Source organism: Cardiocondyla obscurior, linkage group LG21 (genome assembly GCF_019399895.1).
Source record: "Cardiocondyla obscurior isolate alpha-2009 linkage group LG21, Cobs3.1, whole genome shotgun sequence".
Taxonomy (NCBI): Eukaryota; Metazoa; Arthropoda; class Insecta; order Hymenoptera; family Formicidae; genus Cardiocondyla; species Cardiocondyla obscurior.
The window spans coordinates 4,017,003-4,032,028 of record NC_091884.1 but is presented as its reverse complement, the minus strand read 5'-3'; the positions used below and the strand labels follow the sequence as shown (position 1 = coordinate 4,032,028).

At 37.2% G+C, this 15,026-nt stretch overlaps 3 protein-coding genes across 3 annotated transcripts; all 3 read right to left on the bottom strand.

The window, feature by feature from the left end:
• Nucleotides 1-1,330: 1,330 nt before the first annotated feature.
• On the bottom strand, nucleotides 1,331-3,013 carry LOC139110566 (uncharacterized). The gene has a single exon (XM_070670401.1). The coding sequence runs from the start codon at nucleotides 3,011-3,013 to the stop codon at nucleotides 1,331-1,333; it is 1,683 nt and encodes a 560-aa protein (XP_070526502.1).
• Nucleotides 3,014-9,318: 6,305 nt separating this feature from the next.
• Nucleotides 9,319-10,245, bottom strand: LOC139110565 (golgin subfamily A member 6-like protein 1). The gene has a single exon (XM_070670400.1). The coding sequence runs from the start codon at nucleotides 10,243-10,245 to the stop codon at nucleotides 9,319-9,321; it is 927 nt and encodes a 308-aa protein (XP_070526501.1).
• A 1,270-nt stretch (nucleotides 10,246-11,515) lies between these two features.
• On the bottom strand, nucleotides 11,516-13,236 carry LOC139110564 (golgin subfamily A member 6-like protein 24). Its single transcript, XM_070670399.1, has 4 exons — nucleotides 12,763-13,236; nucleotides 12,434-12,682; nucleotides 12,111-12,318; nucleotides 11,516-11,817 (listed from the first exon to the last, which is right to left on the bottom strand). The coding sequence occupies exons 1-4, from the start codon at nucleotides 13,234-13,236 to the stop codon at nucleotides 11,516-11,518; spliced, it is 1,233 nt and encodes a 410-aa protein (XP_070526500.1).
• Between the last annotated feature and the right edge of the window lie 1,790 nt (nucleotides 13,237-15,026).

The window sequence follows — 15,026 nt, the reverse complement described above, 5'->3', positions numbered from 1 at the left end:
ACAGGCAGTCACGTAAGAGCAAAATTAGGAAGAGTCCGTGTAGCAAAACGATACCGCTTAGTAGCTCAAGTTCGGTCGCGTGCCGTGAAAGAGGAGACCTCGCGGACCCGAGAACGCGTAATAACGCCGGAACGCGCACCGAACCAAATAAGGGAAAATTAGGGGAAGCGAAAGAACTGTAACATCTAACCAAATAAAAGACAAAGTGTTTATTTAACTATCTTAAAATTTATCGCCCTTTCCTCACGGATCCCGAAGGACGGACCCCGTGCACCGGCTGCGGTGCAACAGTACAAATGAAAATCAGGGTCGTACAAACGGGTACAAACGATTTTCTAACGAGTGATAATAAGAAAATAAGAATATCTCGAAATTTAAATTTTGACATTTTTTAATTAATTTTTATTTTTTTAATTATTAAGATACAAACGAAATAAAAAGTGGTACAAACGAGTACAAACCGAGTACAATCGAACCACGTTATCAATTTTTAATTTTTTAAAAGTCGGGTTCCAGGTTCACACAGGTAGTTTTTGCTTGCAAAAGTGTTATTTTCGAGCAAAGATAATCGTCATAATCACTTGCTTTTAAAGTAACGACTTGCAGATATACTACCGCGGCGAGTGTTCTTTCCGAAACGTCCGAAAAGCCGTGCGCTCGATTTTGCAATTTTCCGAACGAATATTTAGCCAAGGTGGCAAAGAAATCTTTCTTAATTCGGGCAGTTTGGCACGAAAAGTTTGCCAAAATTGCTGATCCTCTAGCGGAGGGGCTGATCCCATTCTAAATTTTTTAACCACAGTGATTGAATGAATATTTTTGCGCGTACGATTACCAGGGCTAACCAGCCAAGCGGATCAAAAAGACGCGCGGTTTCTGATAGTACTCTACGCTTTGTTAAAGTTGATTCTGCGATCGGGCTAATTTCAAAAGTAAAAACGTCTGGTTTTGGATACCAACGTAATCCAAAAATCGAATGCCCTTTAGGCAGTTGCCATTCGAGCGGCTGAATTTGATCGTCTGAGCGCGGTATTAAATCAGGAATTAAATCTGAGCTTACAGCCCATTTTTTTAGCGGGAAGCCGCCCGCCATGCAAATCGCAATTAATTGTTTAATTAATTCGCGGATTTCTGTAACCGTGTTTGCGCCCGCGAGAATATCGTCCATATACACTTTTGCACGCAAAGCCGCGGCGCCAAGAGGGAAACGGTCCTGTTCGTCCGTTGCCAGCTGCTGCAATACTCGTAACGCTAAAAACGGAGCGCAAACTAGTCCGTATGTTAAAGTATTTAGTCGAAAATCTTTTATTTCGCTTGCAGTATTTTTCCGCTAGACAATTCGTTGCATGTATCGATCGCAGGTTTCTATCAAAATTTGTTGATACATTTTTTCAATATCGGTGGCTATCGCAAGCCGATGACGACGCCAATTAGTTATTATAGTTGGTAGTTGAGGCAACAAGTTTTCGCCACTTAAAAGTACTTTGTTTAAGGAAGCGTTATTATCTAATTGTGCCGAACCATTGAATACTACGCGTAATTTGATCTTATCCCTTGCGGGTTTTATGACGCAATGATGAGGCAGGTAACAAACTGCCTGATTCGACGGCGCGGTCGAGGATGTCATTGACATATGCTCGAGATTCTCGTATTCTTGCATAAATTCATTATATAACGGACAAATTTCTGACTGTTTATCTAAACGTTTTTCCAAAGAATGAAACATTTTAATAGCAATTTTAATAGCGGTTTTGAATGGTAAACGTATTACATAACGACCGGACTCATTACGACGATGAGTTTTTACGAAAAATTCTTCACATTTTTGATCGTCGGGAGATCTCGAAGCAGCAGTACGAGCGATTTCTTCCTGCTGCCAAAATCGAGATACTAATGGTGATAGATCCGCGCCTGTATTACAATGATGTACTGCGACACCACTTCCAAGCGAGTTACCGCCCGCCGTACCAAAAAGTATCCATCCTATGGATGTTTTAACAGCTACAGGAGAATTTACTGATCCTTTTCGAATGCCGTCTTCAAGTATAATGGCATAGACGGCAGCGCCCAGAATTATTTCTGTACGTAAATTCGAGGTAAAGTCTGGATCTGCTAATTTGAGTCCGGACAAATAAGACCATTTATTAGCATAATTTTCAAAATTAATTTCAGCGACAGTAACTCGCGGCAAAATCAAAGCCGAAACTTGCAAACTAAAAAGCGTTTTCGTGTCCGATTCAATATTTAAAAGAACACGTCCGCGCGCGTAACTTGATACGTGTCCGCCGATTCCGAAAATTGATGTCGAATCAGATTCTCGCAACAATTGTAATCGTTGCATTAATGATTTAGAGACTAATAAAACTTTTGAGCCCGGGTCAATCAAAGCGCGCGCGACCTGAAGTTTTCCAAAACGATCTTTGACAAATATCTTAGCCGTTGCTAATAAGACTCGCTTGCGTTCTTTTAATATACCACGCAAGTGAAGGGCGACGGCTCCATTTCCCGACGCTTTTGCTCGTCCTTTTGCTGGGCTGTTTTCCGAGTACGCCGGTGGGGCCGGGTTGATTTCTGTGATTCTATCGGCGTAGACGGCTAACTGCTGGAGTTCTGCGACTCTTGAGATGGAGGCGGCTGGAAAGCAGACCTCGTGGATGGTGGAATGATGTCGCTCTTTGCAGATAGGACACTTTCTTGTTGAGGGGCATACATTGACCCTGTGGTGTCCAAAATAATTAAAACACAATTGAAGCGATACTGCGGCTTCTTTTCTTGCGACGGCGCCCTTCCTTTTAAATTCAGGGCATGCTAAAATATAATGTTGCCCAGAGCACAGTGAACTTTGATTGGGCTTACCTCCACTCAGCGGAGGCGTTGCGTTAGTCACGAGCGCCCGGGCACCTCGTGTCCCGAGTGTAGACCTTGAGGCAGACTCGCGTCCGATTGATGTATTTGTAGACGACTCACGTCCAGGAGTCTGAATTGCTTCTAGCGTTCGGAAGCGGAGTTCCATGAAAGCCTTTAGTTTCTCATATGTCGGCAATTCCGTTGATACACCGACCGTTGCTTCCCATTCCTTCCGCGTGGATGAGTCGAACAATTCAATGACATGATGCACAAATAAATCATTGTCATCAAAATTGGCCGTTAGATTCTTTCCATAGCAGCCGCAGTTTGCAACATGCCATTGTAAATTTTACGCATTTTAGAGGCGTTTTCCGTCCTCATCCTTGGTAGGCTTTCGAAAGCAGTAAAAACAGAGCGAGCGAGCAGGCGTTTGCTCTCGTAATGCTCTCTCAGTAAGGTCCACACCTTAGCGTAATTTCCCATCGTTGTCGGGATGTTTTTAGTCATTTGTTTTGTCTCCCCCTTGAGGCTGCTTCTAAAGTAGTGTAATTTTTGAATTTCAGGTATGACATCATCCAACCATTGAGAGAAATAGATCTTTCAAATTTGGACAATCTTCAAAACGGCCTGAAAACAAAGGCAATTTCAGCCTTGGCAGCTGATTGTGGGAAGAAGCCGGTAAACTGGATCCTTACGCTTTAATTTTCTAAAATTGTGCGTTCTTCTCGTACAATAATTCTTCCATGGTAGTGTTACGTCCTCGGACTCCACATTTCCTTTTTTCCGACACGCGTTCAATAAATTAGATAAAAGGAGTAAACCATGACTATTTGGTGACGAGAAAGAACTTTCAAGCTTCCAGAAGAAATAATTTATACTCCGAAATCCTTATCGCCGGATGCTTAAATTAAACTTAGAACAATCACGCTATAGATGCCGACAAAAATTTAAACAGAAAACTCTTCAAGGGATATTAAACTAATAGGGACCCAAAACGATTTAGAATCAATATCGAATATCTGGCGATAAGTGAAGCACTTGAGATCGCAGTTATACCGTGGCTCCGAAGTATAAGCAAACAAAGGGCGCGAAAGTTCTGCGGTCGTAAGAATATGACACGCGACCGGATCCCATAAACAAACGCGACCCGGTGATAACGAAAAGGAGCCCTTAAGAATTTTCTCCCAACTGTTAATGACAATATTCTGAAAAGTTGGAAGGAGAAGCCATGCGGGCAGAGAGTGGTACGACCGAATTTTTTCTCTTGGGCCAATAGATATCGGAAACTCCTCACCACTAATTAAAAACCTAAGGGCGAAAATTAGAGCTTAAAAAAATCAAAGAAGGGATGAGATCTGAGTGACCAATAATTAAGAAAAAGGAAAAGTAGAGGAACACGGCTAGCAAATAAGAACACTGACTTTTTCAAAAATGAAGATCCAGCGCTAATCTTTCCCTTTTCCGAGGTTATAAAATAGCGCGTTTCGACGAAACTCACTCTCATTCAGTCTCTAAACTACCTCTGTACAAATATTCGCTCTTGTGTTAAAAAAAGTGACTTGTGACAACCTTGTGTACTCTTTAAGAATAAAGAGACTCGTCCAACTATCAAGGACTCGTCCAACCAAAACCGAAGACAGCAAGAAGTAAGTCTCATCATTTATTTAACCCTTATTTCCTTCTTCTCTTCAAAACGGTTCCACTAAAATTCTCAAATTTATATACATATATCTCCAAAATGAATGACGTGGGTATTGCCAGGGTGCCGTTCGCATTTCGCATATTCGGCATCTCTCTAGAGTCCTTTGAATTCTCCGCTAACTCGACTCGGTTAATGGGCTTCCTTCTGTCAGAGGTTGCGATATGCCGCCAGTAAATGGTGACTATCAAAACCTTAACTTGAGTGAGCCTCCATCCGGTCAGAGACACTAAAGGAATCTCTAAGGCAATGTATAGAGAGATCCGGAAAGAGGAATGCGGCGTGATGCCCTGACATTTTTCCTCTACAATTATTTCGTTAAATCAAATTCAAATTGATACCTTTTAGTGGAATCAAGAAACCTTCGATCAATTAAGAAAAGCCGTGCCCGGAAAAACCGACAGATTCGGGAATTACGGGAATTAGTACGAAGTTTCTTCGTTCAATTCTTGTTCGCGGCGGCGCCAAGGAAGGTTACACCTGAACCTACGAAACGAAGATCGGAGCGGCCATGGTCGCCTTTTCCTTCCGTACCTCCCAACTCGCCGTTTAACGGCAAAGATTCGGAAACAGAGGAAAACACTCAGCCTCGAATACCGTCACCATCGCAATCGAAATCTACGTTACCCGAGCCTGAGTCGGAGCAGTTCCGCCCTACTTCTCCATGCTACACTCCCGATATTTCCCTAAATTCCTCCGAACCTTCTCTTGGAGCTGCTCCTAGAGCATGCTCCTCACCTATCCCGTCACCAATTTCTTATCCTGGGGAACCCGAGGAGGTCGGCTCCTTTGCTGAGGACGAAACCGTCTCTTGGCAAGAGCCTGATAGCCCGGAACATTCTCCTTCCCCCGCCCCAAGTGTAGAGGTCCTCGAGGAGCAAGAGGAACCGAGAGCGGTCGTAGACCCTCTCCTCGAGCTCCTCCGGAGGACCTGCACTCCGTGGACGGATCCTGTCCCGGAAAGGGCCTATACCATAGGCCCTGATTATTTTGATCCTGAAGAGATCAGGAGAGAGGCCAGGGAGGCGACTCCTGATCAAAATATTTTCATTTACTATCCCGGGGTGGAACACCCCTTCTTAGCTCCGATCAGGCTTATCGAGCAAGTATTTTCGAGGTCGACAGCCCGGATCTTGGAAATAATCGAGATCGATTTAGAGTAGCATTACGGCAGTTTATACTTCCTACAAACATGTACATACACATTCGCATATACTTGTAAACATTTAATTTCCTTTCTTTTTGCTTTAAATAATTATCTTGTTTTTTTATTTTTAATATGTTTAGAATATACCTCTTGTTAAGGCCAATTCCTCTTTTTTTTTTGTTATTGTTTCTCTAAATTCATTCAATCTGTTTATATATCTTAAAATTGTACCTAATCAACATTAAATTTAACCACTTTTGTTATTGGGAGCCCAGAATTAATTATTTTAATATAACCCAAATGTCCTTTACTACGAAAAATCACCTCCGGTTCTGTCCCAGGGAATAATAATTAAGTTTCTTTCTTTAAAAAGAACCAAGATAACGCGCTAATTTCACCTTGCAACCGACTCGAACCCATTCCTAGCGCGTTTACGCGTGGCACTTCTAAACACGTGTCACACAAGGATCGGCGGTTACGTCACTCTCCAAATCTTCCTAAGCACCCGAGAAGCGGTTAATGAACTCTTTAAAAATACACACATCCCTGACGTAACAGTAGCACACTGCTCGAAATATTCTTCTTCAACTTTAGAATAATCGTCATTAGTAATGTATCCGGAACTCTTTATTTAATCCCAAAATTCTGAACGAAGCTGTTCATGGTTCTTTTCTAAGCGAGCTCAGTTAGTTTCTATCTGATTAATCCTGAGCTTGATTGTACTAGGCGTCATCTTGGCTGCTCCAAGTTTTCTTAAGTTTTCAACAGCTCGCGAGATACGGCCGTACAGCTCCTTTTGAGAGCCTATAATGAGGTCGTACTGTTGGCTCATTGTTACTTAGTTGTAAACTTATTTCACTGCAAAAAACGGTCTTGAAACTTCACGCACTGGCTCTGCGGCACAGAGTGAAAATAATTGTTCGAATTCTGCGATCCGGCTCGAAGGACCAATGTTCAGGATTAATTTAAGCAGTGATGATAAAATAAAAGGTGTCAAGTAAAGTAGCACTTTATCAACAAAAAAAAAACACTATAACAATTTATTAAACGTTGAATACACAGTTTTAAGTACTGTCGCGCGGACGGTGACTCAGATTCAGTATAGCGATAGCACGCTGTTGCTCTAGCTTTTTCATTAGTGTTAGCACGCTTTAAAGTCGATTCTTGACAAATTCGCGAACACTCGCGAGTACACAACGCGATTGTACGCGTAAAAATTACAGTAATCAAGCGTCGGCGCGCAAAAGATTTTGTATCAAAGGCTGAAGCTTATGAGAGTTCTGTTCTCGCTAAGGTTCAGAAAGCGACTGACTCCTGAGACGTCCGCCGTGCCATTCTTCCTTATTGTAAAGGACAAAGGCATAAGGTTACGGGACGTCCCGGGTTCTAGGACGTTCGGATATTAAATTATTCACTTATGCGATATGACAATTGCAAGAACTGATTGTCAATTGTTTATCGCAATAGGTGCCAGCTTGGCCACGTCTAAGATTTCGAATCTCGAATCGTTGCAGACCGGAAAATTATTATCAATTTTTTCTTTGAATCTTAAACAATGAACAATTTATAAAAGCAAGTGGAATACAGCAGACAAAATATACTCTTAATGATGTATTCAAAACAATAAAATTAGAAAATGATAATTATTCTTTGGCGGGTTTTATATTTTACATAAAATATGGCAAAAAATATAGCGATGGCATATACTACAGGTATGCAATGATATAAATATATAAGACAATCTTTATGTAGGGCAATAAAATAAACTAAAATTTGTTTCTCTGTAAACAAAGTAAAAATAAAAGTTTTTATTTGTTATTTAACAATCATAATTAACACTATTTACAACCTTACCTGTAAACAAAAAAACGACAATTAAAGTTTACAATTATCACTCTTAGCTTTTATATTTTGTATTCTCTTTGACTCTTCTAGTTTATTCTATTACAAAGTAAATCTTATTAATAACCTAATCTTCCTGTCATTAGCATTGATCTCATTATCCTAGTCATTCCCCTCTCTATCTAATGGTGATTAAAAATAAAAGACGCGCAGAGCATAAGAAGCGCGGCACCTTCAAACTAAAAAAGGTATACTTTCTTTATAAATATAATGATATGCCCGGTAAACGATTCACAATACATCCAACTAAAGAAATATGTCCGCACGTTATTCTTTACGTAAAAACGTAAAAATATAATCTGCGCAGCACGCAGCAATGAACATAATGCATTCTACGTTGTACGCAGCAATGAACTCGACAATGCATTCTGCGTTGTACGCAGCAATAAACACGACAATGCATTCAGCGTTGTACGCAGCAATAAACACGACAATGCATTCTGAGCAATAAACAATAAAAAAAACAACCATTAGGCGGAGGAAATAGTGCGCATGGGTGCATTTATATCTTACCGTTAGAATGAAAAATAACTATTCTGACGGATAGACATGATTGCAACCCGTGTGTACTTCAACAACAAATAAACTACTTCAGATATGTGATAAGAAGTTCAAGACTTCTCAAAATTTCTTAATTTATTTAATAACATATATTAGGTACTATATACGTATATAAAAGATTGTATAATTAGATACATACTTAAACTTATATATACATTTAATTATATACAATTTTATACTCGTAAATAGTACATATACATATATGTATATAATATCTACTATGTAAGTTTCAGTTGCAGTGCTTTGATTGACAAATATTTTCAACGAAACTGTGCAAAAACGAAATAATTTAAAACAAATTTTCAAACTTTAGAATTTTTTACTTTCTAAATTTAAAATTTTTTTTGCCTAAACATTTTAGAAAGATATAATATTTTTGTCAGTTTATGTTATAGCGTTTTAAAAATTACTAGACAGACAAGAAACGACAGGAACAAAAACAAAAAAAAAATTTAAAAAAAGAAAAGAGAACGAGTATACAACGTTCTCTTACAAAAGTTATATATAGTAGTGTTTATTTTCCGTATTTGGAGTACGCTTAAATTTTCGTTTCCAATCATTTCATTTACATATATTTACATTTTTCTATTTCTACATCTATTACTACTTTTTTATTTTACTTTACTACATTTTACTTTTTTCACTAATTACTTTCACACCCATACATTCCTTTTTCCATTTTTCTTATATTCCTTCTTATTCCCTTTACAATTTACGCCCAAAACCTTTCCTTCCATTCTACTTTCTTTATACATTCTTTATGCCACTTATTTTACTCATAACAATCTCTAGACCCATGCATCTATTTTCCTTTGACATTTTACAGTTTTCTTTTCTTTTTTTTACATTTCCTCATTTTTCTTCAAGCCTTCTTCTTTTTCCTTTATCTACAAACTTTACAAAACAAAAAAAAAAACCTTACAAAAAATAACGCTTTTTTTCCGCCTTTTCGCACGCTTTTCTTAAAACTACGCCAGAAATGCACGAGAGAGAGAGAGAAGAGAGAGAGAGAGAGAGAGAGAGAGAGAGAGAGAGAGAGAGATCGCGTTCACCCACACCTACAAATCATGCCACACTTTTCTCATTCATCCATCTTGGACCCTCGCTTCCGATGCTTTTTCTTTTTACCTTTTTCTTTATTTAATTTTATCTCCAATTTTTTTTATCCATTCATACTTTCATTCATACACATCCCTTCCCTAGTTCTTTCCAATATTTTCAACCATTCTTCTCCCTTTTCTTCCTCACCCACAATTTCTTCTACTACTTCCTCCCAATTTCTTCCCTCTCTCCAATCAATACATTCTGTCCACACATGTTCCCATGTTTCTTTTTTTTCTCCACACATCCTGCATTTTCTTCCTTCTTCATTTTTCCAATATCTATATCCCTTTATTTCATTTCCTAATCTGAATCTTGCCATTCTCATCCATCTCTCTTCCTTCCATCCCTTTTTCAAATATTCTGGCACCCCCTCTTTCTTAATTCTTTTGTAAAACTTATTAAATCTTGATTCTATTATTTTTTCTTTTCTCTCTTTTCTTTGCATCTCTTTATCTTTTTTAATTAAAACTTTCCCCCTCAGCTCCCCCTTTAATCTCTTTTCCTCCACTTCTTTTATTGACCAGCCCATTTTTTTATAATATTCTTTCCTTTTCTTTTTCCATCTTTCTATTGTCTTTCCTTCCCTTGCTTTTTCTTTAATTTCCTTCCAACACCACCTTGCTAACTCATCTCCTCTTCCTTCGTTCAGTCTTATCTCATATTTCCATGCCCTCATTCCAGCTTTACCTCTTAACTTTTCTCTTTGTAATTCTTCTCTTATCATATATCTCGGTACTTGCCTTTTCACACCTAACAGCCACCTTAAGTACTTGTTCTGCAGGCTCTCTACTTCCTCCCTTTTCCCCCATCCCCATATTTCTAACCCATAATTCGCCACAGACCATACTAGTCTATCAAACAACCATATCCTTTGACTCCAATCTTTTCTAAATTTACTCCTCCCCAATGCCCAGACTTGTCCCATTACCTTTGCCGCCTTCTTAACTCTTTCTCTCACATGTTCCCTCTGGTCTCCATTCCTCATAACCGTATAAGGTATAACCAAGATATCTAAACTTCTTTACTTCTTTAACTTCCTTTCCCTTCCAATTCCACTTTACTTTTTTCCATTTTCCACCTCCTTTTCTACATCATAATATCTTTGTTTTCTCCACATTCACCTCTAAACCCTTTTTTTCCACATATTCTTCCAAAGTTTTTAACATTCCCTTCATTTTTGCCTCATTTTCTGCCACGAGAGCCACGTCATCCGCATATGCTAGTGAGTAAATCTTTTTTCCTTTAATTTTAATTCCGCCCCACACCCCTTTTTCTAATTTCTCATCTATATCTGCCAGTAAAACTGTAAACAGACTCGGGCTCAGCGGACACCCCTGTCTCACTCCCTTCCCAGTCCAGAAACTTTCCCCTTCCTCATTCCTAACCCCTACCTTACATACCGTTTTTTCTAATATTTCTTCACATCTTCTTACCAAACCTTCTCTTACTCCTTTTTTTCTCATAGCTTCCACTAGCTTTCTTTTGTCTACGGAGTCAAACGCTGCCTTCATATCTATAAATGCTATCACAATTTTTCCTTTTCTCTCTTCAATCTTTCTGTTAATCAAAAAATTCAATACAAAAATCTGATCTATTGTTCCCATATATTTCCTAAAACCCGCCTGACTCTGCGGTAATATACCTTTCTCTTCTATATCTTTCCTTAATCTTTCAGATAACATTGATGCATAGACTTTATACGCCGTTTGCGTCAGTGTTATTCCTCTGTAATTCCTCACCTTTTCTCCTTTTCCTGTTTTTAGCACGGGTACTACAATACCTTTCCTCCATTCCTTCGGCATTCCACCATCTTTCCATATTTTTCTACAAATTTTCCATAATCCTTCTTTTACTTCCTCTCCCCCTCATTTCCATACTTTATTTTCTAAATCATCACTTCCTGTTGCTTTTTTCTTTTTTAATCCCCTTATAACCTTAACGAATTCTTTTTTTTCCAGCTCTTTTTCTTTATCATTTTTTTCCCGTTTTTCTTCCAGATCTCCTCCTGTCCTCCATTTTACCCCCCCTAGCATTTCTTTGAAATATTTATCCCATTCCTTTAATTCAATTTTTTCATTTATTTCCTGCTTCCTTTTCCTTCCCTTATTTATTATTTTCCATACATCTCCTTCCGTCTTTACTGCTTCTATTTTCTATTTCAATCTATTTTTCTCCATCCCTTTTTTCTCTTCACATAACTTCTTATATATACTCCTTGCCTTCCTATACTCTTCCCCATTACTCTCTTTTCTTCTTCATTTTTCTAGTTCTTTCTTTACCTTCTTTTTGCCTTCTCTGCATTCTTTATCCCACCATACTTCCTTTGCTTGTTCCTTCTTATCTTCCTTTCTTCCATTTATTACTTTTTTAACCACTTTTTTAACCCCTTTTATTTTATTACATAACCCTTCCCAGCTTTCTCCATTTTTATCCTTTTCTTCTTTTAACTCTCCATATTTTTCTTTAAACAGTTCTCTCTCCTCTTTATCCCAGTTTAATCTTATCCTTTTTCTTTTTTTATCTTTTACTCCTCCTTTTTTCCTCCTCACACTTATTCCTAATTCACTATTAACACAAAGTGATCCAATTCTATATCCTCCCCTACTTTCATTTTCTTCATCTTACTCTTTGATTCCACGTCACTTATTACATAATCAATCACCGTGTTTTCCCTTCCTCCCGCATAGGTCCATTCCCCTTCTTTATCCCCTTTGATACATCCATTTAATATTCCCCACCCCCTATTCTCCAGAAATTTGCAAAACTTCCTTCCTTCATTTGTTATCTTTATATCCTTTAATCTTCTTTTTTTTTTCTCTTTATCCTTTTCTGCTTCCTCGTCTCATAAACCCCCCTTCTCCTCTGTTCTTAAATTAAAATCTCCTATTATGCATCCCACTTCTTCCTCCTTTTCTTCCATCCACGTTACTATCTCCTCCAGTATCTTATTCAGGTTCCCATTTGCATATACTCCTGCAATTTTCCACCATCTTTTTCCACTTTTTATTTTTATTCCCAATACTCCTTCATTCTTGTCCTCTCCTAAAATTATTTTCCCCTTTAATTCCTTTCTCCCATCACTATACCCCCTATTGCCCTTCCTTTTTTATTAATCTTTTCAGCTCCTTTTACTTCCCATTCATATCCTTTTGGCACACGCATTTTCAACTTACTCCAACCTCTTGTCTGTATCCATGTCTTACAAGAAATATCACGTCCCACTCTTCCAATCTTTTCCAAAGATCCTCGTCCTTATTTCCTAATCCCGCCACATTCCAGAATTCCACCTTCATTATCCTGTTATCTTCCACTGTATTTTTATCTTTTTTTCTTCTTTTTCTTTCTTCATCCTCTTCGTAATTTGACCCCTTTTTTTCTTTTTCCACTTTCTTTTTCTTTTTCCTTATCTCTCTTTCTCCGCCCTTTTTTAAAAACTCATATTTGCCTTGTCTTCCCTTATCCTTCTCCTTTTCCCCCCTTTCCCCTCCATTTCTTTTATCACTTCATATAGTCTTAGTTTCTCTTTTAAATCATCCCACACCAAAAAATCTTTTTCTACCCACAGTTTTTTATACCCTATTTTCACTTTTTTTCCTTTCTTTTTATATTTCTCTGCTTCCCTCTTAATGCACCATTCCACCTTTCTTTCATACTCCGTTAAATCATCCCCTATCCATTCCGTTTTCTCCTTCAATTTCCCTTTTCCCCTCATTATCTCTATTTTATCCTTAAAACTTTTCAATTTTACCCAAACCATACTGTAGCCTCCCTTGTTAACCTTCCCTATCTTATTCACGTCCACTATCTTAGTTTTTTCCTTAATTTTCTCAAATATTTCTTCCACCTTTTCTCTCAACGCCACTTTACCCTCCTCTTTTAACTTTAGTCCCCTAATAATTACTTTATTTTTTCTCCATTTATTTTTTTCTCTCTCCTGACCCATTTCCATCATTCTTACTCTTTCCTCCAAACTCATCTTCTTTCAACCAATTTCTTCTATCGTATCTTCTGTTCCTTTTCCCCCTTTTTCATTCACTTTTTTTCTAATTTCTTTAATCTTTTATCTAATTTTTTTTTAGCGCTATTTTCCCCCTGTTCCACATTCTTTTTAATTTCTCCATCTCCTTTTTAATCTGCGCTTTACATTCCTTCACTTCCTCCATCTGTTTATTTTACTTTTCAAAGCCATTCCTTACCTCCTTAATCACTTCCTCAAATCTATCTTTACTAGTACCTTCTTCTTCATAATCTCTTTTCTTCCCTTTTCCTTCATCACCTTTTACTGGTGACCTTCCAATCTTGCAACTCTTCTAAAAACCTTCTATCTCTATTTTTTCCTCCTTGTCTTCCTGCCTTTCTTTCCTTTTTTCACTCATCCTAAATACCACTTTAACTGGCAAGCTGTTCGATCTTTCTCTTTCCAGCATTTCCACTCTAGGACGCCTTGCTAATCTTTTTTTCCCTTTTTCCTCGCCACCTTCAATTTATTTTTTCCCTTCCAACACCAGATCCATTTTTTTTTCTCTATTTCCTTTTTTTCACTCATTTTTACTTTATCCTTTTTTTCCTAACCTTTTCACTTTAAATGCTTTACTTTTTCCTTTTTTATCCTTTCTTTGTTCCTTTGTTCTTCTTTGTCTTACCATCTCAATTCCTTTATCTCACTATCGTACACCTAACTTCCAAATATTCACATCTTTTACTTTTCTATCTAATTTTCTTTTCCTTCCCCGCCCTTACTTCCCTTCAACAGCCCTTCTACTTTACCTACCTCTCTATTTTCTACACTACACCATCCTTTCGAAACACCTTTTTATTCTATCTTTTCTACCCTCAGAACATACACTCACAGAATCTTACATCTTACTCATACGCTATCGGAAACGAAAGTCCTTTTAGAAAAGTTATAATTCTTCCTATTCAAAATTTTTGTCTTATTGTCCTAAATAAAAATTATAAATTTTTGTACATTTTTACTTTGTTTTAAGATTTTAATATTACACATGCATACACCTACACATTTAACATTATATTATTCCATAAACAAATTACAAATACTATTTCATAAGCGTTTACCTTTTGTTTTCACAATATTTTGCAATGTATTAGTAACTTTCTATTAAATATATAAGTGGAAAAACTCGAAAAATATTTATTAATTTATTGCCCTTATTCCCACTATACTAATATTTAAATATAAAAGTTAAGATAATTTAAAAATTTAAATATAAATTTATTTATAGACAAATATAGAAAATAAAGAACAAATTTAAAAAATTCAGGATTGTTGTAATCAAATTAATCAATAGTATAAACCGCACCAAATATAATTAAATTCGAATTTTTTAGGAAAATAACAAATCCACAAAAAATATTTATTTAGAAAAATAAAATAAAACGATGAACATTTCACCTGTCTTCTGCAGCATAATTATAACAAGTTTTAATGCTCAAGGTAAGTAAAATTTTACGTTACACAACTTTACAACGTTAAAAAAAAACCTTTTATAAACAAAATATAAATACTAATAAATACAATACAGTATTTATGTCAAAGTAAACTAACTGTACATTATTAAATGTTAACACAAAGAAAACTAAAAAAAATGCTATCCTTACAAAAATAAAAAAAATTAAAATTGTAAGAGCATCAGAACTCCGCTGAGAACTGCAAAAATCGCGAAAAAAAAACTCACCCCCAAAAATTTCTGAACTTTGGAGAGCTGTATCTCGGCAGGGGTTGATCGGAGCGCGTCGAGTCATAAG